The sequence below is a fragment of the Spodoptera frugiperda genome, chromosome 11 (genome assembly GCF_023101765.2).
Source record: "Spodoptera frugiperda isolate SF20-4 chromosome 11, AGI-APGP_CSIRO_Sfru_2.0, whole genome shotgun sequence".
Classification (NCBI taxonomy): Eukaryota; Metazoa; Arthropoda; class Insecta; order Lepidoptera; family Noctuidae; genus Spodoptera; species Spodoptera frugiperda.
In genome coordinates, this window is record NC_064222.1 from 4,825,397 (window position 1) to 4,850,590 (window position 25,194).

General features: G+C 34.5%; 2 protein-coding genes across 3 annotated transcripts in view; both read right to left on the reverse strand.

Annotated features, from left to right (window-relative positions):
- Positions 1-1,612: 1,612 nt before the first annotated feature.
- On the reverse strand, positions 1,613-17,700 carry LOC118274451 (mevalonate kinase). Of its 2 annotated transcripts, none has more exons than XM_035591925.2 (6): positions 17,558-17,700; positions 15,588-16,128; positions 8,403-8,632; positions 7,112-7,177; positions 4,398-4,525; positions 1,613-3,003 (listed from the first exon to the last, which is right to left on the reverse strand). In XM_035591925.2, the coding sequence occupies exons 1-6, from the start codon at positions 17,696-17,698 to the stop codon at positions 2,871-2,873; spliced, it is 1,239 nt and encodes a 412-aa protein (XP_035447818.1). In that variant the 5' UTR covers positions 17,699-17,700; the 3' UTR covers positions 1,613-2,870. The 2 variants fall into 2 exon arrangements, with proteins under 2 accessions (XP_035447818.1, XP_035447817.1); XM_035591924.2 differs by having other exon boundaries at positions 4,398-4,531.
- A 47-nt stretch (positions 17,701-17,747) lies between these two features.
- Positions 17,748-25,194, reverse strand: part of LOC118274452 (bolA-like protein 2) — a 28,942-nt gene continuing 21,495 nt past the window's right edge. The window contains exons 2-3 of the mRNA XM_035591927.2: positions 20,078-20,172; positions 17,748-17,882 (exon numbers count right to left, since the gene is read on the reverse strand). Coding sequence (XP_035447820.1) covers positions 17,786-17,882; positions 20,078-20,172 — 192 coding nt within the window. The 3' untranslated portion in view covers positions 17,748-17,785. The remainder of the gene's footprint in view (positions 17,883-20,077; positions 20,173-25,194) is intronic.

Consider the following 25,194-nt stretch of genomic DNA (forward strand, 5'->3'; position numbering starts at 1 on the left):
TAGCACATTTCTGTTTGAAAAGCACTCTTAGGAATGAAAAGGTGTGATGTCATGTAATTTAAATCGTAATTAAAGTGTTATAGTGATTATTTAAGTAATATGTGGGGGTGTATATAAAATAAAAGAAGGAAATAATATTCAAACATTTTATTCTGTTTCCAAAATTACTAAACTTTTTATTTACTCAACTTTTCTAAAATACAATTTTCATTATTTTATTCAGCACCAATTAACACTAAATTATTGAGCGCGACAATATAAACACGTACCTACTTAAACATAATTAAATAAACTATTTTGAGACAATAATACCCAAGACAGCAATCTTTCGATATTATAGGAATGTCCTATTTTGAGAAAAATGTCGCTAAATAATTTTTTCCAAGGAAAACGCGGGAAATTATTTTTTACAGGTAGCAACACTGGCCCCGAACCAAAGAGGTTTTACAACATGAATGTCTGGGAGACATGTGAAGCGGATTTATATTAGTTTTTATCACAATTACATTGGAATAATTACAAAATAAGGAATAAGCAGTCTCGTGGAAGACACAGGCATGATATAGGTACAGTATTTTCACAATATCCATTGCACACTGAGAAATATCATAAAATTTACGAGAGACTTTACAAATACAAACAATTTACCTAAATATCCATAGCAATGTGTGCAATTTTACAATAATCAGACTATTATTATCATTTCACAAAATAACAATTTTTATATACAATAACTGCTGCAATGAATAAAATAATTTACGAAAGAAATACTTCATGATTTTTTACACATGCAATACTGCGATGTAAAAAAAAACGCGCGAATCTTTGAACGATAGTTTTATTTCCCTAATGCCACTTACAAATAACAACAAACATCATATTTAAATTATTATTCGATTTTTATTTACACATAAACCGTTCTCATTCTAATAATAATATAATAAGGACATTTATAACAAATATTCTGAAATAACCACTCATAAGTGAAAAGTGTTTTGTGGTCTCAAAACTTTTTATATAACTTTTATATTCTACTAGTTAACCCGACAAACTTCGTACCGCCCCAAACATATTTTGTCCCCTTTTAGACCCGCCTGGACTTCCAATTCTAGACCAAATTAGCCAAATCGATCAAGCCGTTCTTTAGTTTTTGTGAGACTAACGAACAGCGATTTATTTTTAAATATAGAGATTTAAGAGAGGAACTTAATTTATAATTCAAATATTAACTGCCGCACTCAGAGACATTTAATGATTATTTAAACTATTTCTTAGTAAGATTTTGTTCCGAAAACAATTGCTAAGGACTGGTATTAAGTAACCATTAACTGACTCTAAGTGCAGCGGTACGTAGATTAGACGCTTGGTCTTTTAATTTTACAGACCTATCATTAGTTTAATTATAGGCTACAATAACATTAATTCCAAGCCCCGTACTTGTCACAGATAATTTAACCATAAACCAAAATATACATATTAACCCATATTAATACACATTAAACCATATTAAAATATACATAATTTAAGACCACAAAACACTAAAGACTTAAACACCCGTAATAAATTATGAAGAAAAAAGGTGGGTACACTATAGAGAAATTAAACTAATAATATAATAATAATCATTATTATTCTATAATAAATATAATAATAATATCATTTAAAATCATAATTAAATCAAATATTGGAACTGAATTATTTCGACAATGAGTCAAAATTGCCACAAACTGGGAAATGCGTGATTCACTTGTGCGAATCAAACCGTTGACGTGAATTGACAAATTCCACCCATTTTTAAACTATCATGCAAGTATTCTTTACATTATATTTCCATGTTTTTGATACTTAAAATTCGTACCGGGCAAGACCCTGATATCCAAACAATAGCCTTGATCAGTAAATAAATACTATAAAAATCAAAGATTCACTGGTGTAAAATATTTGATGACATTTGCAGTGACAATTTTGACGTATTCATATAACAATTACGTATTGTACTGTTTAACATATAAATACAACCAGTATATAGGCAATAATTACATAACAGTATTGTCTATAAGACATATATTCGCTTGAATCTTGTTAGAAGATCAAATGCAAGATGGCAAGCCTTTGTAGATGTCTTTTGTAGCCGTGAAGTTGCGCGACAGTTGCTACAACAGTGGCGCAACTGTGGCGCAACTTTAGCAACGATTTATTTTACAAAGACCCTAAAGAAGTTTCCGAGGTAGAAAATATTATACGAATAGTTTACACAGACCTTTTATATGACAGTAGTCATAGTACATGTTACATGTGCTTCCCAATAGAAAACATTACTGGAAATACATGTCCATTCATCCATTATACACTTCACTCGCAACATTTCGAGTTTGTAAACTCAGCATTGAATTAAATATTAATTCTATAGAATAGCCGTTTCATTGATTCAAAGATATAATCATTTGAATCTACAAAAGAGATTACATCATGAGGTTTTCCAGTCACTCGATGCACTTATCGGACACCAAACCCACATCCCGAGCTAACGCTGCCCTTCCATAATACTGTAGTTGTATTGTGACTACATTTAACGTACCCAGGTACATAATTCGATACAGACCATATCCCTCCCCCGTCCAAAGACAGTCACTTGGCTTATAGCAATAACTTTAAAAACTGTCTCAATAAACACTATAACTCCTAGTACCCACGTGTATACTAATTATTTGTAGTCAGAATAAGCAAGTGTGGCACGATTAATCTTTGATAAGTTGCGCGATAGTCGGGCAACTTGTCGTGCGACACTTGTTTGTTTTGCTTTAAATAATGTAGCATAGAAGTTGAGACCGTGGCTATGAGAGGCGCGGGCGTTTGCCTGGCGCGCGACGTCACATCTCGATGGAGACGCCGGGGCCGCCCAGCCGCGTCTCTTTCACACGGAACCCGTTCTCCAAGAGTTGACCGCACAGGGAGTCCACCACGGAACGCGGCGTCGATGGAGGTATCAGTACCATCGCGTACCTGGAACAAGGAAAATAGTATTAAATCTCAATGACATTTAAAATTATTGAAAAACATGCAAATAATATAGTTAAACTGAATAATTTTCAAGTATTGAATCATGTAGTTAAATAGTTACATCATTCTTTGTGAGTTAAACTTAAACCACATTTTATTACTATTTGCTAATATACTTTAACACTGTTCTTAAAATTTAATGTTGTTCTTAATTGCTAACTTCAATGTTTTAGTTTCTTTTTAATTGTTATTGTACTTGTTCGCAACCATAACGGCAATTTTATTGTTCATTTAATATTAATAAAAACGGTTAGTTCACATAAAATAGATATAATCAAAAATATCCTGTAAAAAATACCAAACCTAAGTTTTTTACCGTAAAAAGTTGTTAAATCCATGTAATACCAAGTCGGTTAAACACCAAGTGTGGGGCAACTTTAAAAAAAACTCTAAACTAAAGTAAAACAGCAAGAGAGAGAGAGAGAGTGAACTCTTGCAAGTAATCCCTTACAAGTAATGTCTTGCCGTGTGTGGTGAGTTGATAACATATGTCATCACATTGCCATCATACTCCAAATAAGTCTAAACACGTAACACTCTCTTATCTAACTGGTATTTTATAAATAAAAGAAATTCAAGTTTCATTCAAATCCGGTTTTCGGCATTTCGTTTCAATAAAGTCATTGAACTCGTTACGTTAATTAAGATGACGAATCAATATTTAATTATACATTCATCGGTTATTGTGAACGATCCTTTCTACTAAAACGGGTTTCAAGTGCTTGAGTAAACAATGAGAAAACATTATGTACAACTTAATCTTAAGGTAAGCACTTACTTTTTTACCTTTAACCAGTAGGTACTGTTAAAAGCCTTTTTTAATTTAAAGGTTAGGCACAAGTACTTACTTATTTTTTGTTGTATTTACACTGATTCATATCTTGTTAATTCGAAATCGATTTAAATAATTGACGATTCAAGGATAATTTATTTTGTAATTCGGTATTGAATATGTTTTTCATTGACGTCAATTGATTATTACACAAAGCAATTATGTAAAATGCGTCTGTCTGTGTGTAACACTTCAAAGCTTAAACTACTGATCTAATATTGATGAGAGTTTCATACAATGTATAGAATTATTTTGACATGCCCTCAACTCTAGAACTGTCATCGTTTCTAAGACAAATGTGACCGCTCTACTGTCACTTCAGTTTGCTAATCAATAAAAAAGTCACAATTATTAATTTCAATTAGACCAGGCACTTTTGAACGTCAAGATACAAAGTGTCAGTCTGTCAGTCAGTCCCCTAGTGAAGAACACTATTTGCCCGTTCTAACTTAAGTTAGTTAGTAAGTGATTAAATAGAAATAAAATAAACAAATGTATATCTTACCCGCCCCCACCAGCGCCGGTAAGTTTGCAGGCGAGTCCCTTGGCGCGCGCGGCGCCTCGTATCGCCTCTAGAGCTGGGTGTGACACACCCAGGGCCGACAGCAGACAGTGGTTCATGTCCCACAGTTCCTGAATCAATTGAAAAAAGTTATGAGAATAAATTTTAACAATACACAAAATGTTTTTGCGCATAAACGTAACTTTGCGCAATTATTTGCGTAAGTAAGGAAACAGTTAACAGATCATTATCTTTTAAATCAAGTAAAACAATGGTATGAAATAACTATTAAAATATTTTGTAAAACATTAATTATAAGGATTTGATTTATTGTGAGGGAAACAAAGAAAAACATGTTAACAATGGCCCTACCTACTTATGCGTGTAAACCATATAATACAATTTCACATATTAACGGTAAAATTTATGAAACATTCATAATAAAAAAAAAACAAATTAGCAAATGTAATGTAATTTTCAAAATCTAAATGTTTTTTAATGAAATTATGACATAATTAATCATCACGGTTTACTCACATTAATTAATGGAAAAAAACTCTACTAGTTTCGAGTCTTTCGAATCACAGACGGACTTTCATCATGAGCAGCGCGACGTCTACGCACGCTACTCATGATGAAAGTCCTGAAGTCTTTGACTGCAATAGAAAACTGTTGAAGGCAAATCCTCCGCTAACGTCGGTCACCGGTGACCCCGTGACGTTGAAAGTGTTAATTAATGAATGCCAAAATAATTCCCGTGAGTAAACCGTGATTACTAGTTTATTTAGCATGTCTCACGATAGTTATTATAAAAATATAGAAAATATGACTTAATTCAAAGCAATCGCAAAAACATTACAATAGTGCATAACTCAAAACGATTACGTAGAATGTGAAATAAATACACTTTTTACACTGAAATTATCATAAAGAAGGAAGATAAGTTTTTAAGTTTATATGCAAGATATAATCTGTGGAATGACTGATTTTAAGACTTTTTACACAATTATATAGTTTTGTTTGACTGCACACTATCTTATAAGTTTTAACCTTTTTAATAAATAAATAAATATAAACTTAGAACTGAGGAACAAGCTATAATTATATCATTATACTTCTACCAAATGAAGTTCAGTATTTATAAAAAAAAAAACTGCTAATATTATAAATGCAAAAGTTTCTATGTTTGTTAGCGCTTTACGTCAAAACTGCTGAAGGGATCGATATGAAATTTAGAACAGGGGTAGATTATGGTTTAGAATAACACATAGGCTACTTTTCCCTTACCACACTACGGGAACGCGGACGAAACCGCTGGCAGAAGTTACTATTGCACAAAGATATGCAAAGATCACATATTATTAAGAAAGAATGGTGCAGTATTAAAGAATCTATCAAGTCTATGATAGATCATGTCTATTTATATATTTTATTAGACATTTGTACATAGTGCAATGTAAATGGACGTCATAACATAACAGTATTAGAGAAGTAAACAATAAAATAAAGTATTATTCATAGTAGCTAATGTGACAGAAAGATTATGAAACATACTAGCTACTTCCGCGCGGTTTCACCCGCTCTGCTCGGCTCCTATTGGTCATAGCGTGATGTTTTATAGCCTATACTCTTCCTTGATAAATGGACTATCCAACACAAAAAGAATTATTCAATTCGGACCAGTAGTTCCGGAGATTAGCGCGTTCAAACAAACAAACAAACAAACTCTTCAGCTTCAGAGTATAGACAACTGACGTACATAGGTAAGTACGTATTCAAATCTTATTTACGTAATACTATATTTTATGTCTGTAGTGCCTTCATGTGTTAAAGAGGCAAGATTACATAATAATAATAGGGATGATGACGGGGTATGAAAATTAAAAATCTATTTAGTCAGTCAGTTAGGTAATGAAAAAATATTAGACACGTAATTTTTATATACTTAGATAAAACGAATCAAAGTTTAGTAGTGGGAGCAAATACGTCATTTCTTGTGTAAAACGTACGTAAAGTGACGTCACGCAATATTTCAAATGATTATGTATGCGAAAGTATTTGTTTCCGTAAGAATATAAAAATACGTGTCAAATGTTGTAAAATAATCTACCAGACGGACATTAAAATAAAATTAGTCATTACATTAAAAATAACAATTAGTCATCTACCCTATTACACAGGCAGTCTACTTATTTAGTATGTAGGTAAGTAAATAAAGATTCATTTAATACAGTACCCTTAGTATGAGTTTGCTTTACGTTTAACGAAATCGAAACGAGAACACATTCGGTGCTCTGATTGGCCGGCTCGAATGAACCAACCAATCAGAGCGTCGAACACGCTATCGTTAAACATACCTAAAACAAACTAAGCCAGCCAATAAACAAGAAAAAAGGTTAAAGGTTTTCTGTTAATGATTTATACCTACTTATACATATTTAAGTCATTAGGGGCGGCCTATATTCAGCAATGGACGCCTTTTGGCTGATATGATGATGATGATACATCACTTCATCATCATAGTATAAAACTGTCGCTTTCTCTGTCCCTATGTCCCTTTGTATGCTTAAATCTTTAAAACTATTCAATGGATTTTGATGCAGTTTGTGGTTTTTATGAATACTACATGCATATATCACCATTGCACCCATGCGAAGCTGGGGCGGGTTGCTAGTATTAATATAAAACGTGTGATCAAACAAAGCTTAGGTACTTACTGCTAAATGCTGATACTCAGCATCGTAGTCTATTTCACACTTGCCACTGGAGAGTTTTTCCAAAACCTGAAACAATTGTAATAACAAAATTAATTTATACCTTATGCTATCGAAATAAAGTCAAATTTCGACTGATTTCATTAAACCACAAGACTAAGGGTGCTTTTCCACGAGAGATGTGCTATTTTACGTTGCTGTGAATGCGTTTGGCTTCCACCAATCATATTCATTGGTACACATAGCTTAGCACTGGTGGAAATGGATTCAGTTAAGCTATATTTTTATATGAAAAGATGCGTGCTATGAATGGCTTCCCAACTATCGATATATCGCATACTCGAGCTGCGCATCTTCCTCGCACAGCTACATAGCTAAGTATCAGTAAAAACGGTCACATAGTTTCACAGCTTAGCTATTACATCTTCGTAGCATAGCTACATAGCACATTTCTGGCGAAAAACCACCCAAACTGCCGTAGTCAAAAGACATGGACGGCGGTTAGACACCTCTAATTAATATTTCAACAAATACATTAGTTATTAAGACATCAACTATTATTGTATAATCTCACTAAAATCTACGATTTATATTCAATGGGCTATCCATTGCATACATTAACGTCTTGGCTATTGCACTAAGAAATATTACGACAAAGGTTTGCATACAAACTTATACCTTCATAGTCTTGCAAAACTCAACACCAGCTTGACAAACTATACCAATCTGGTAGATATCTTTAATGAAATTTCAGCTTTATCATTTTGGTTTCAAAGTCTAAAATCTATTAAAGATTATTGACTACGTTGATGTGCCGGTGTTCGGTGGCACTTAGAATCTGTATGTAGTTATGTGTATGGTAAATATTGCAATACTTGGGTCGCAACCTCAACATAAGTAAAATGTTGTATTTAAATACATTATGTAGTTTCTGCTGAAAAGTTGCCATAAAATCGGCGCCACTGTAGTAAATAGTCTTCGTTCACTAGCGCAAGATAATGGATGCAGATTAATCGACTAAACTATTCACCACCTCATGACTATGAGCCCTCGTTTGTCTTGAAACCAATCGAGTTACCTCAAATAGTTACGTAAGCCACAAAACACAATTAACTTTACTTTTTTTTTATTATTATTTTCTTAGGTTATTGTGTTAATTATCACGCTATGCAAATGGGGAGGGGCAGAGTCTTCTACTACAGGCATTTTTTGTCTAAAAGAGGATTCTGTACACACTATTGTAAAGAAATTTTTGACACAATAAATTATTCTTATTCTTATAAAGAATACCAACCTGCGTGGCTGTGTGCGCGACATGATCACAGGCATCAAGTATATGGTCGACAGCCGCTGTGTTCCTCTGCCTCAAAGCTGCGACCTTTACCACCAGGGCTCTGGTCTCCCTGGAGACTCTAGAGTCCACCAGCAGGACCCTGAGGTCCATCTTAATGTCTAAATGACGTGGCTTGCTACCCTTCTTGAATGAAACTAGTGAACCAAACGTGCAGGTTGCGTTGTCTATACCTGTGGAAAAAAACATAGGATTAAGACTATTTTTATTAGAATAATGTAACTTATATGTAGTAGGTTTTTTTAAGGGGCTTCTCTCGCCAGGGCGAGAGGGAGTGTCAGACTCTTACAGACTAAAAACCACACCGTTCCTATTCCTGCTTTTTGAGCCGGAGCCCCGGTAAACCCGCTAGGTAGTCCGCAGCTCCGGATATGAAGTAGGTATGTATGTAGTTATTAGTTATGTACTAAAACACCTAAAAAAGTTTGCTTTATTCCTGAACTAGCTTCTGCCAGCGGTTTCGCCCGCGTTCCCGTGGGATAAAAAGTTTCTATCACCTAATTCAGCTCATACCCTGTATGTATACCAAATTTAATCGAAATCTGTTCAGTAGTTTCAGCGTGGTTGACGGACAAATAACTAAACAAACAAACTTTCACATTTATTAGGGTGATGATGATTAAAACCTAAGTGTTAGGTAGTTAAAGCAACGTCATACGGATTTTTGGTGCTCATTTTGTAGACTAAAATCTTATCCTATTCTGTTAATATAATCATATTGATATTAATAACAGTAATAACATTTCATTTAGGATAAAAATAACCATGCTATAGTTATGACGCATTTCTACAATCCCAGTCTCTTTATAGTCAATTAATTTTATGCATTTATAGATTTAATATTTTTATTTCAGGAAACAGAACGCAATAGGAGCAAAACCTATAAAGTACATATTTTATTTACGACAATCAACTTAAAGATTAAATTTATTAATAGCCTGTACCCTTAGTACAAGTTTGCTTTACGTTTAAAGTAATCGAAACGAGAGCGCGTTCGGCGTTCTGATTGGTTGGTTCGAATAAACCAACCAATCAAATCGCCGAACGCGCTCTCGTTTCGATTACTTTAAACGTAAAGCAAACTCATACTAAGTTTACTGCTCAACTAAAAATAAACTTGAACAATATAATTGTGTTTAAAATTAAAAGTCCTATTTTTATTTATACGCGACGAGCCGGTGGTTTTTTCTCGTACGTCACGTACCTACACTCATAAACTTCCTTATCGAATTTGCAAATTCAATAACAATATCTACCTACTTCTAGTGTAGTAAGAGGGAAATTCGCAAAACATCTGGAGTTTTTGTATACACTTCCAATTACTAGGTACATGTGTGTAAACAGAACTGAGAGCTACACATTGAGCTATCAAAACCAGTGTATCATAGTCTCGCTTTGTAAGATCTTTCTGCATATAAGACGGTCAGTTTATACTGGTTTGTTTAACTTGATGTGTAGTCGATACATACGTCATAAGCGATGAAACTGTTGAAGTATGGAAACGAAACCGACGCGAATTATAGTATTAGAGAAAAATCTCCGTTGTTTACCGACTAACAAGCAATATGCAAAAGATATCAAGTTATTAACTTAATGTGTTTGCTTAGTCTGCCCACACCCACGGCAAAGTACTGTTCACTTAATTTGTCAAGAAATATTGAAACATCGTAATTAGCATATTTGTGTTAAGATACGAATGCGTAATGTTCATTCAATATAGAATTCTAATAAGCTAATATATGCATATAAGTGACGTTGGTAAAAAAATCTACATACAAATACTAATAATAAAAAGGGTCGTAAAGATATTGATTTAGTTTTAATTATAGCTTGGTCAATACAAGAATGTGTGAATTCAATGTTAAGCCACGTTGTTCTCGATTTGCTTCGTAAATAGATGAATAATGTATGAAGAAGTAAATCATTTTTTTCACTTAAAATTCGTTCATATTCAATGTCTAATGGGCCAAATGTGAAACGAATTACACGTGTGTAGGTATTAGTTACTAGTTCGAGGTAAACAACTACGAAATACGATTACAAAGAAATAAACATATCCAGAAAGCCCTCCAGAAAATTGTTTGGGGAAAACCGTGTTTTGAGTGTACAAACTAGGGTTGTCAGATGACCGGGATTTCCGGGATTATCCCGGAATGCTGTGCGCTGTCCCGTGTCCACTAATTTTACCAATCCCGGAACGAAAGATTGTTAGCTCACCCCTATTACATGGGACTTATAACACAAATGGGGAAAAGTTTTTTCTCAAAAATACAATACTATGGCTGCAAAAGTCAAACAAACGTAACGTGCTCGCAAATCGTGCTACGCGAGTCAGGAGGCGGGAAAGGGCGAGTTCTAGGTACCTACTTAATTCCCACTTTTACAGTTTAGTCTGGGATGGGACACCAAACGTCACATTCCGGTCGTGGCCCTAGAAATGTTCAGGAAATTATCAGTATGGATATGGTAACTCTAATACAAACATACACAAAACACGGTGCGTACACGCAAGCACAGCATAAACTATTAATATGGACAAGTCAAGGGCTGCCTTGAGGTTAGGCCACTTAGCAAAGTTTATCTTTGTTAAACAATTCGGACCAGTTTCGCGAGAAGCCGTGACCGGAAAATATCATTATGAATGATCTTCTGATGATATTTGTGTAAACATTGAGAACTAAGTAAAGGGTACGTTGTACTACAAATGATTCTATTTGAGTCGAGGTCAACTTAAAAATTATACAAATAAAATGGCGAACAACTTCCAAACGACTGCACTAAAATTGGACAACTCTTTTAATTACACTCTTTACTAACAACAAGAACTTTAGAACTGAACAAGAACTTTAGTAAAGAAAAAGTAAGAAAACTCAAACTCAAACTCACTAAGAAAATTAGTGAACAACTTCAAAATAAAACAGAAAAGACAATAAAGCACAAAAATCTTACGGAACGCGCCAATTTCTTTTCCTATGACATTAGAAAAAAAAACAAAGGCAGACTACCACAGACTAAGACTATAGAAAAACGTTCCCACATTTTGGGCTCAACTTGGCTGTTGGGCAGACGTGCTCCATCGTAGGCCGCATCATCACTTACCACCATAAAAAAAAAACTAAGCACTTGTACATACCTAATATTGGTCACTGGCCACAAAGTATGTCAAGGTCTATGTCGCTTTCTACGCACAAACGGAAGGATACCATGATCTTCAACCCGCTTCACTTTAATAGATCTACTTCGAAACGAGATCCAATTGAGACTTGGGGGCAAAACATGGTCTCGATAAACAGGAATGGAAAGTTTTGAGATGGTATGGACAAATTACTATATTTAGAGGTAAGTAATACACTAACATTAAAAATAATTGCACATGACATATTAAGATAAAATCTGGTTTACGATAAACCAATGACCTGGTATATCGCAATACACTTAAATACTGAGACTGAGAATAGTCAATTAACTAAAAATCACGGTTTACTCATGTAAAATTAATGGAGAAAAGCTCTACTAGTTTCGAGTCACAGAGGGGCTCTACATTATGAGCAGCGTGCGCAGACGCGGCGACTTTGCGCAGCCTACTCTGAGAATAGTCGATATACGAATACTACGACGATACAAACTACGAATATACACGATTGTTTAGTGAACATACACGCCAAAAGAATGTGTATTCAGTAAAAGAGAGTACAAACCGATTTTAGTCGAGTTAATCCGATAAAACACTAATTATCAGGGTCAGCGCATTACCTTAATCCAACGTGTTAACATAAGGATTGTATCAACTAAGTTACATGAAATGCAATAAATTATAAAAGAAAAGATAAAATTCTTTAACACGTAAAAATATTTTCAAAGTCAACATTATTTATTTCAAATAGACCGGGAAGGCACTTTTGAACGTTAAAGCAAATATTCTGTCTGTCGGTCAGCCCTCTAGTGAAACTATTTGCTCGTTACCAAATTATAGATTCCTATGGAGAAGAACGAGCAAGAAACTCCATAGGTTACTTTCTGTTTTCATCAAATCGTACGTAACAATTTAAAGGAATTTGGTAAGCCGTTATCAACGCAAGATACCATCAATCACATATATCAAAGATCAAGTAATAAGCCCAAAGTCTGACGAACAGATAATACTAAGAAACGAGATAAAAGAAAGTACCAATACTCACGATGACCGACCAAAAATCTTGGCATTTATTTTCTCAAGGAATTCAAATAAACTTAGGTTTATGAGGTCAATGCAAACGTATGCATGGCCCCTAATCTCTAGAACGTATAGCCAAGGTGCATCATACCCGGTCAAGGTTTTCTCACATTAAATAACAAACCTTAATGCTAAGTCATAAGTTATATAATGTTTCGACAGTAATTATTGTGATTGATTGAGGTCTGTAGTAATTTATACGGGTCCGTTCGCCGAAGGGGCACGCCTTAGAACGAAAAGTTAGCAGTTAAACCGAATTATTGAATTGACAAAAAAGCTAGACTTGATAATTTGCAAAGGAGATTGCTATTATCTGTAATATGCGGTTTGTTAGATATTGTTTTAATAACAACGTATAAATATCTATCTACTAAAATATATATTTAATTTTAGATCACGATTTCCTTCCTCTTACTTTTATGTCTTGACTGCCAATAGAAAACTGTTGAAGGCAAATCCTCTGCTAACGTCGGTCGCTGGTGACGACCACGGCGTTCAATGTGTTAACGGAGTACTAAAATTCATGCCAACTATATCGGTGTTAACACTTCTTAAAATTGGTTATGGCCGCATATGGGTGTGGATTTTTTACGACTTAAGCGCCATCTGCTTACCGCAAATTATTTGCTGCGAGCTGTCAGAATATTATACCTCGACTTAGCCGCTACGACAGTAAAAAATCCTATTAAAACTAAGATACCTATTCGAAAAAAGACTTGATATATATTTGGACTAGCTTTTGCCCGCGACTTCGTTCGCGTGGAATAGTGACTTCCGGCAAATTTTTGGTTTTAACCACATAGTTCCCGATCTCGCGGGATCTCTTCAAAAATGAGATGTGGAAGATATTCCAGGGAACTCTTCAAAAATCAACATAATGAGCTCTGCGTTTGAATTTAATAGATGTATACTCACTTAGGGCATTGAAAAAATAGTTTAAAAACGGACTTAAACTAACTTAAAACTAAAGAAAGCTACGAATTACGAATTTATAACAATTAAAAAAGAAACTATATTACAACCTATCCTCTATGCTATAATAACCAAGCTTAAACTAAATAATTTAAAAGAAACGACTTAAATCTAATCTAATTAATCTAAAATTAGACTTACAATTTTATTAAACAAACTAACTACAGTAACTACTAATAATCGATATCAAACTAAACCTACGTTAAATAGTTTAACCAGAAAACCAGGAAAACCCAACAAATAAACTTATTAATTGACAAATACAACGAAACCAATTTAGAATATACGAAACAGCAGGACCACTACAGACAAATAATCATACGACTGATAATACACTTTTTCTACGATAGTACCGAAGCGCTCGGCCGATACCCAACCAAATGAATGTAACGAAACCATAGCGCGATCTATTTCGATCCCAACGCCATCTATCGAGGATAAAGACAACTTGGATTATTTATTTACAACTTGGATTATTTATTTATTCTCCGTTCGGGCATTTTCTTTGTACTAAAAGTTTAATTATATTGATATTATTTTTTTCATACCTTTTTACTATTTATTTACTTTTTTCGATGAATTAAAACAATAACATGAACCGAAGTCGTGTAACGATCGACATAGAATTATCTATACTCCGTTAGAGCATTTTCTTTGTACTAAATGTTTTATTATATTGATATTATTTTTTTCATACCTTTTTACTATTTATTTACTTTTTTTCGATGAATTAAAACAATAACATTCGGTTCACCGAAGTCGTGTAACGATCGACATAGAATTATTTATAAATAATTTATTTCTTATTTTTATTTTTTGATTTTTGAAATAAAAATATATCTATGTCCTTTCTAAGGTTCTAAACTATATCTGTACCTAATTTCAACCAAATCCGTCAAATAGTTGCGGAGATTAATGGTATAAGCATAGAATGTTCGACGTGATTCTTTAATTTGACATAACTTTTTTATTTATGAACCGATTGACATGAAACAAACACTAAATGTAAATTTAAGCATCCCACAATATATTCGTGAAAACTGCATCCAACTCGGATCAGCCGTTTCTGAGATTAGCGCGCACAGACGAACAGACAAACAGACAAACAGACAAACAGACAAACAGACAAACAGACAAAAAAAAAGTTAATTACATTTTTGGGTTCGACATCGACATAACAATAACCCCTGCTATTTTTTTTATTTTTATTTTCAATGTACAGACAGCACTTTTCTACGATTTTATTATATGTATAGAAGATATTTCTAGGATCCCTATTTGAAAAAAGAGTAATATTTTAATTAACTGAACAAAATTATGAAAACCACGTATCAAAACTCAGGGTCAAAGGTTCAACGCTCTCAAAAACGTAAACAGATAAACAATTTCAAAATTAATGACTTCAAAATGCTTATCAACAAGTGAACCATGAACTTCAACATATATCGTTACTATGTGTAGCAATTACGAGTAGTCTGTAAACTTCTAACAAAGTATCCCATACTCGCACTGCGGCTGACGTCATCCGACTATTTTATATACATAAATAAAATAACTAAAACGATCGAAGTTAGAGCTGTAATGTATTTTTCTATTTACCAGACGGTATAACGATTCACGCATACGAATACAATTTCAGACATCTTAATTTTAAATACTACACAAATTACCACAGTATATGCAAATACGAGCATGCTATTTTCGGGTTCTTTTTTTTTGTTAACTTGACGTCTGTTAAGATTAATGCAAGAAATTAATGATAAATAAGATACTTCATTTCGATAGCTTTTGTATTAGTATATAATATATAAAAAGAACAACGAGGAAAAATAATTAATGTTTGTATGAATTTACATAGAAAAAAGCCTGACAAGAATTTATGGTAATTAAAATTCTACTTAATCACATGAAAAAATAGACAGGTAAATGATAAATAAACTCACCTGAAGGTGACCCATGCATTATCCTCTCGCAGTTGTACGCCCATTCCGATATGATCTCTCTTTCATTCATACTAAAGTCTTCACTGGTTTGATCATAGAACGCGTCGAAACCAGTCGACATCTTCAATTTAAGTAGTTGGATGAGAGCACCAGCTAAGCATACGGCAAAGGACGCTGAACTACCAGTACCGGCTCCAATAGTCAGTTCAGACCCTAACGAGATCTCCATAGACTTGACAGGAAGGTTTGTACTCCCGAAGATGCCAGAAAACACGTAGAGGAAGCTCCGTAATGAGTTCTTCTGGTTATTTTGTAAGGCATCGAAGTTTGGTTTGATTAAATGTAGGAACTCATCCACTCTTCTTAAGTGGCTGTCATGGTCTATTTTGTCTGGTAATCTCCAGGAGAATTTGCCTGTGATACCTGGCGCTAGCTTTGGATGGAACAGGCTTTTGACTGTGGGTTCTAGTGGTAGGGTCTCTTCTAGTCCAACGCATGGTAAATGGATCCGTATCGTGGGTTCCACGTGGTAATTTACTTCCTGCAAGAGAAATATTGGGGTTGTTATTTTATTATTGTTTTTAGATGCTTGCCTACCTAAACTCGCGTTTAGATAGATTATCTTTTCTTCACCATGGGATCTTTATGTCATTAAATAATTAACTTTTCTCCAAGGATATTTCTAATAGTACTAGTTCATATTTCTCATAAAATATTTCAAGGGTATCTCTAGCTAGGCAGTCAATGCCTACAATAAAAAAAATACTATAACAAATGATTCAAATGACAGTTTATTGAGCATATTAATCACAGTATTGATTTGAAAGTTTAGAAAGAAGATAGATGCTGTGCGACAGTGGTAAACAAGTTGAAGGATATTACACGTCAAATGAAGTAATTACCAAAATGTGTTTAATTCTCTAGTAATTTACTGTAAAAATAAAATACTACCTACGTCATTATCTTAGTCATTTTCTTCCATAAATCATAATATTTTAACATTAATAATATTCAGTTAAAATGAACAGTCATTTGTTTATATAATTGCCATCTATTTATATAATTGTAATGACTAAATTGTTCGTGAGAACATTAAAAAAATATATTCTGAATATATTAAATATACTACATAATCAGGCAGGTAGGTAGGTACTTATTGGTTGTTTAAAAATGTTTATGTTATTTACAGCTGAGGCTCAAAATGAGAGGATTTTATTACATTAAAAAACACTTGTCATACTTATTGAAACAACAGAGGTATTACTGCCGACAAATTGTTATAAAAAATCCAATATTTGGTTAAAGAGCTTTATGTATTATAATGTAATTTCATTAAATGACAGAAAACAATAAAATTTTAGGCTAGAAACTTCAAATTTTTATTAGGACTTCCTCATTTTTCTACTTAGCTATCCGTGTTGTTAAATTTGGCAGACGCTAAGCAGTGTAGTTAGTTACCTACGTAATATTTAAACACCATAAAAATACTCAACCAATAATCATCTACTTCTAAAAACGGATATTTGTTTTCCTAAAATAATATTGAGACTATTTTTCCTCAAAGGCCTAATAAGGTAGTAACGTGCCTAAGGATTCTTTTACCCCCTATTTAAGCCCTAATTAGGTACAAACCTAAATAAATAAATGTCCATTCTGAAAATCGGAACCCGAGCACATATAAGCGCAGCTGTTTCGACTTCCTAAACATGGTACATTATTATTTAATTAATTTCTATATTTGGGGAAATGCATCTAGAGATAGCCGACTCTAGTCACATCCGAAAACATATAAAAGCAAAAAATAAATAATCCCAACTTTAAAGTGAAGCAATACAAGTAAGTACGCAACAAATGACCCGAAGCAAAAAAAGACACAAAAATAAAACGAAATTTCGAAAAAAAGGCACGATAAATGAAAAATGGACGAAGATAAATAAATTCTTGGTAAAAATAAATAAATGATTGATTACCTTTATAACAATTGAGCTCCTGAGTCCAAGACTGACGGCCACCGCTGTCTTCCCGTACACTACCGAATGCTCTCCATGCAGGATCACCTTACCAGGAGCCGACACACTTACGGTGTACAAATTATCAATTCCGTTCAACATTTTTAACAAGTCTTTTTTACACGCAAGGAACTAATAAAAACAACATATATATTTTGTTCTACTTCATTATTATTTCCAAATTACATTTCAAGACTTTTGCGCGTTCCACTGTTCAACCGTGAGCGTCTTTTGCGTGAATGCGTGTATACTCTTCAATTCTTCCTGAAGTACTGTGTTCACCAATCTGTGGAGCGAATTATTATACTTTAATAAGTATAATAGATCGATTGTTATTCTAATGGGGACATTTGAACGTGTTTGTTAGAGATACCGATCTTCGTGAATACGAAATGGTATTGTCATCTTATCGTATCATTTTTGTGAATAGTTTTTTCGCATTTCATTGACTTTTTAACCTTTTTTTTTGTTGTGTCGTGCAGTTTTTTCAATTGCAAGCGTCACAGCGTTATCAGTCAGGGGTTACGCTTTGTTCGTTCTAAGAACATGACAATTTTCAAAGGATGTGTTCTGAATTTTTATGGCAACGGCTTTGTCTAGAGCATTCGATGACGTCTCGGATAGGGTTGTTTAGCATCCTCTTTGAATTTAAATTTAGCAAGATTATCTTTGGTTTTTTGCGTCGGTTTTCCTCAAGATTATGAGGAAATAGGTCAAACTATTGTAACCGATTATTACAATCTATAATATAAAAATAAGTCGGGTTTTCCTTCCTGACGCTATAACTCCAAAACGCACGAACCGATTTCCACGGTTTTACATTCGTTGGAAAGGTCTCAGGCTCCATGAGGTTTATAGAAAAGAAAATTCAGGAAAATTTCAAGAGAAAAGCAGGAAAACAGGGAGAATCATTGGTGGCGAAACGGAGTTCGCCGGGTTTGCTAGTACATATTATAAAAATAACAAACTATTTTTTTCTCTCAGTGATTTAAGCATCCTAACAAAGTGAATCTACCACAATTAGATATTGTTTATTATTGTTTTAAATATTGTTTACGAGACTAATATTAATAACTGAATTAAACAGCATGTTAAACAGTTTGACAGTTCCTATAGCACATGCACACAATGTATCCATTTTGCTAATTCTTGGCATGTGTCCAGGGTTTTTATTGCAATTTTCGCACGCACGTAGTATGCACAATGACCTTCTGATGGTCGCATTACGGCTGAATATCGGTAACAATACGATATTATGCGATATTGTCCGATTGTATTACTTGGGACACGCAGTCCTTGTTAAGTGGCCAATCTCGGAACCCTGGGAATACCAATAACGTTTATTCAAATGAGCATCTACCAGGAAAATTAAGCGATAATGGTCTGACCGTCTTCCCACGCTCTATAAAATTGTGCAACAATATTTTTAATTTTCAGTCTATTCTAGATGGACATTTTGAAGGTCACACCCACCCACTACAATACAAGTGATATAGTTTTGTCATCTGATGTTTTCGGATACTGAGACAGTGCAGATTTTAGTCATAAAAATTTATATTTAATGAAGTTTCACCAGATTTAAGAAACAGGCACATTCACGTGTCGAAATTCCCAGTATCATAATTTGTTTATGCCGGGAACAAATGAGTCACTGAATGATTTGATCCCGGCTGTTGGTTTTACAATCAGTGCATATGCTGGGTGTTAATTTGTGTTCATGGTCTATGCACTTCAAATCTATTGCCTTTATTTATTCCTTTGTTGCCATTTTATAGGGTCAATTTATGATCTTCCCGCTGACACGTGACTTTCGCTCGTGATCAACCGAAACGTGCTGGCCTAAGGCGCAATATATGCAATTATGCAACATTGTTGTTTATTTTTTAGGAATACATTTGGATTTTAACCTTCCTCTGACTTCTAATGTGAATTGGCTCAGCTGTCGTCGAGTTTTTCACATAGTAACTCGTTAGTGATACATTTTTATTAATAAGCCATTTTCTCAAAGCGAAAATTTATCAGCAATTAAAGAAAGTGCTTTGAAAACAATGGCGATTTCCTATAACGCCTATCAGAGATTTCAATTAGAAAACATGACCCCTGACTGACCACAATCTAAATATAGACTATGACCGCATTACTATAGATTCTACAAATAAGACTTAGGGTGCTTTTCCACCAGAGATGTGCTATGTTGCTATGCTACGAATATGTAATAGATAAGCTGTGAAACTATGTGACCGTTTTTACTGATACTAAGCTATGTAGCTTTGCGAGGAAGATGTGCAGCTCGAGTGTGCGAAGTATCCATATTAGGGAAGCTTGCATCTTTCCATATAAAAAACACAGCTTAGCTGATTCCATTTCCACTAAGTACTAAGCTATGTGTACCAATGAATATAATTGTAAAAACTCTACTAAAAAATCACCCTTAGGGAGGGATAAAATGACAATATCACTGTAAATTCCTTTTAAACTTACCTATGCCTGGCAAGTAACGGCTTCCCTTGAAACTTGTCGGACACGATCAGCACAGAAAACTTCGCGCCACAGCCGTCACTATCATCCGTCACCTCCTGCGGACAAAGAGACGGTTGGTCAACATTATGTCACCAAGTCACCAGACGTTACACGTTACATCATTGACGGTTACACTGGACAATACGTTTGTGGAACAAGAGGGGGGAAGTGAGTTAAGAAATACGTTAGGCACAGTACAAATAACTGCTAATAAAACCTATTTATTATTTGGGGGGAAAGGGACTTTAGATAGACACTTTAACTGTCTCTAGTCAACATAGACTTCTCCAGGTTATTAGAAAGGCTTAGTTACAGTCTAAATACTCATTTCTACATAGCAAAGCAGACACTACTGTTTTACATTTTACAACCGGTGTCGTCTAGTGTAATTTTGCGTGCAGTTGCATTTGGCATTCTCGACGGGCGACATGCCTATGTGTACATAGACCGACCATTACATATTACGACTGGCGCCATATTTATAACCTACAACAGCTATCTCGCATGAATGGTTCCCTTTCATAATAAAACCTAAGAAATGCAGTAGTCACAGCTTAGAAATGTAAATGGAGTTGTTTTCACACAATTATTTGTTTGAGTATACTAAATAAAGTACACCGGCGTAGTATTTTAGCTGCGTAACGTCCTACGCAACTGACTGGATGGGGGAACGTATTGGTTTGCGAGGAAACGGGCTAAACCCGTCACTGCTTGTGAAATATTTCTTGTAGAGACTGTCGGACCGTCCTAGTCTAGGCACACATGCCGTACGTGTAACCTCCATGTATTTAACTAATACAGTGCCCGGCGATAAATATTGCACATCCTTTGCAAAGAGATAATCGGCCAAGCCGTCTAGTAAGACTAGTATTAGCTGCATGATTATGAGCCGCTAAAACTAGTCGAGCACACTCCTCGAATCATAGGAAGACAAAGTTTTGTACAAATAAATGATCACAAAAATAATTATTGTTATAATAGGCTAACTCACGTAACTGTTTGACGAGGAACTCGACTAGTTTTAAGCTATGCCAGTTCCATAAGTAAGCCGATAACATAATAATTAATTTAGTATGTCTCACGAAAGTTACTTATATAAAAATTGTCTCCTTTCAAAAGTCGATGTGCAATATTTATTGCCTGGTACAGTACTTATAAGACGCTAACAAATTGTAGGTACTGCACAGTACTTTAACCTATTTAGTTCTAACTCATGTACACACCTTATTACTATTCTATCCACGACCGCAGTTACCGTATTAGATTTTCAGTTCTATTTGTGGGAAAAGCCTGCGGGAAACTATATGAATGTGTGACATCATAACCCACTATCAAAACAGGAAAGCCTTGACTGATATTATATTGTAATCTTTTCTAAATACATAGGTAGATATTGGGACAGGATAATGTGTGTACCACGCAAAAGATGATACCTATTTGAAGAACGAGGATCAAGCCTCACTGGTAGAAAGACACAAAATGCTATTTTGACGTTTCTGGACTATCTACTATAATAAAAAAGAATTGTAGAATGCGTTGCTAAGCGCAAATCTCGAGAAAGGCTGAACCGATTTCGTTTATTCGTTTTTGCTTTTATTCTTAACAAGATGGCTTGGCCATATTCTCGCCTGGTGGTAAGCATGATTGTGATGTATGTGGATGATTTTAAAAAATTAACTAATATGCGCAGAAAATCCAAGGAAAGTCCAAGGCGAAACAAAGTTCGCGGGGCGTCTGTTAGTTTGAAATAAACGTTTTGACTTATAAAAGTGTTTGCATCACGTATTTCGCGGCTGAAACGGTCACCTACTAGACTATATTCGTTTGATTTATCACGCGTTTAGTACACATTGGTAAGGCCCTGACATTGATTGGAGTCGAGACGAGAGAAATTGATGTAAATTGACCACAATTGCCCTGCACTCTTCCCAAGGAGACAATAGTAATTGGAGCAACGTAGATCGAACTTCAACAAGTTCTTTGGTGTCAATTACAAACATTGTGCGCTTGTTTGAGTCCCACTTTAAAAGGGATTGCAACTGAAATCACGTTTTGTTTGCACGTGACGAAGATTTAAATTAAAAATCGTCTACGTTTTACTTGTGCAAATGAAATTTGGTACCACTAGCTATTAATGATGAAGAGTAAATAATCCGCCAATCAAACATCCGTAAATAAGATAGATATTATAAGAAACTGTAAACATCCGCAGATGAGGCCCGTTACCTCTCTAGAGCAATCTACTACATCCGTCCGACGTAATCATAATCAATTACTACTTATGATAATAATTACTACTTCAAAGATCAAACGAAAGAGTGTCTTATATTCGCGCAAAGTTGGCACTTTATAAGACAATTTTTTGTTACTTATTGTGAAATTTTCCAAATATTTGTTTGTCAATAACATTGTTGATAATAGGACATAATAATGTGGTATGACAGTCATTAACACGTTAACTGGTTCATAGGTCACCGGTGACCTACCTTAGTGGAGGATTTCATTCAATCAGTTTTCTGATGGCAGTTTAAGGCACCAAGATTCCAAAACCATGGATAAGATGCTTTAACCAGTTAGATCTGAGTCACTTAAATACCAAAACCGTTGGCAAGATGCAATAGACTGTCAGAAGTATGTTCTTTTTGAGTGGGTGATATCATCCAATCACTTCTCCGGCCTTGGGCGAGGTTAGAGGTCAGACTCTTACTGATTAAAAACCACCCCATTCCAATTCCTACTTTTCGAGCCGGAGTCCCTGTAAACCCGCTAGGTAGTCCGCACACTTAACATTTTAATTACCATTTAATCAGTTCTTATCTCAATCATGGTTCAAAACCGTACCCACAGCACTTTATCAGACGATTATTTCTCTCATAAGCGTACATAATTGCTGTTTATTGTAAAGATTAATTAATAATTTCATTCGTAACTTAATCAGTTAGGTCACGACAGTTCAGGCACGTTGCTAGCACGTTCATTCGATAGTTTTCCTTCCCTCCTTATTTTACACTGCTTTACCGATTCTGATAACTAATCTGTGGGATAAGAAAAAACAGATATTGTCTCTGCCCACGCGTGTTTAAACATCGGCTGGGATTTATTGACACAGTTCAAACTAAGCGAATTACTGTTTTATATAAACTACTTGACTGGAAATGTAAATATCTGAGGAGAAATTTAAGTAGAAAATAATAGTAAATAGGTACGCATGTCTTTGATGCAACACTAGAAGAACGTGGCTAATCTAGTAATTAAAATATTGTAGGAGGAAAAATTTGGGAGAACAAAAATATACAGATAAAAAGTTGTCATTGGGAGAAGACCCATACGATACCTGATTTTAGTTGGTTTTGGTTTTACCAAATGTCTCTTTTTTTCTTATTTACATTTTTATTTCCTCTACTTATCTTTATATCTAATATTTGTATCTCATTCTAAGTGAACTATAATTGTTCTTATGAGAATAAAATTATTTAAGCCTATGTGTATTATATTAAGATTTAGTTTATATTAAACGCACTTGTGTTGATACTATTTTAAATCTTTAAGCCAATATTAATATACAATCTCCCACGAAGATTACCGATGAAGTAGGGACACCAGTAAAAGTTAAGAGATTATTACAGTAAAGAAGCTTATAGATGACTGGAGAAGTTTAAGCCAATGCAATGGCTGGTAATGAAACTGGAAAGCTTAACAATATAATAAACATATTTTATTATACTGCTATCGATGGCAATAACGTTTACGGGCCGTCTGATAAAAATACCAGAGACGAGCGAGATACCAGACCAAATAGGACTTCAGGGGCTGTGATTGGCCGGCTACAATGAACCAACCAATCACAGCGCCGAACACGCTCTCGTTAAACGTAAAGTAAACTCGTACTAAGGCCCCAGTTAACAATCACGCTAAAATTTATCAAAGTAACAAAAACAGCAACTAAATTATAACAACCATAGTGGGACAATGACAACAATAGTCACAAACTGAAGGGTACCAACAAAAATAAATCAACTTTTCGCGGTCAAACCAAACTAATGATGAATGAATCATTCATAACATTTCCCAATTTGCTTCCATAAGCACTACATCTCACGCTGGACCATTTTAAATCAACATACAACCTTCAACCGCGACATTGGTCACATCGACCAATATATGATCAAAGTTATTTCATTTTGACCACACAATTGTAAGGTTAATCGGTCTTTCGACTTAACCTTGAACAATATTTAGGTGAACAAAGATTACAGTAGCATATCATTATGATAAATTTGAATTAAACACATATGTTCTTGACCGATATGATCATTAATTCATAATCACGCAATATTATATGCAGGGCTACTCTTAGTCTAAAAATACATAATACTGACGCAAATGATGGGAATATAAATTAACAAGGAGATGACTGTGTGTGTTATAATTAAGAAAAACTACAATAACAATGGGAGATAGATACGTTTTAATCCGAATTCCCTTAGTACGAGTTTGTTTTACGTTGAACGAGATCGAAACGTAGAAATGCGCGTTCGGCGCTCTGACAAGTATTGCTATCGGTAGGAATGAACCAACCAATACCAGTAACCAACCATACTAAGGCCTCAGGTAGCTTAACTCAAAGCAAAGCACATGAAGGTAGAACAGAATTCTAATGTCACTGGAATTGAAGTAATAATATGTCTAAAGCACCTGAATAGATTACCAATGTTCGCTGTAGAATATAAAACAGAAGTTTTATGTCCAAAATTAAATTAAAACAAGCCTGACACACCCACAGAGACACACCTACTAATAATCACACAGTTTACACCTACGAGTTTTCCTTGCCAGGGTGCCTAGTACGTTTGTCTATACGTTAACGCGAGCGACACGTTTATGACGTTCGGCGCTCTGATTGGTCCGCTTCAAATTAACCAACCAATCATAGAGCTTAATGAGATAACGTAAAAATAACTCGCATTCACCACTCAAACCACATTATTCCCATGCAGTTAATTGACATTAAATTGCTTTAAAACCTACATCAAAGAAAAATGTGAGAAGCTCAGTAGTCACTAGACAATGACTTGTTT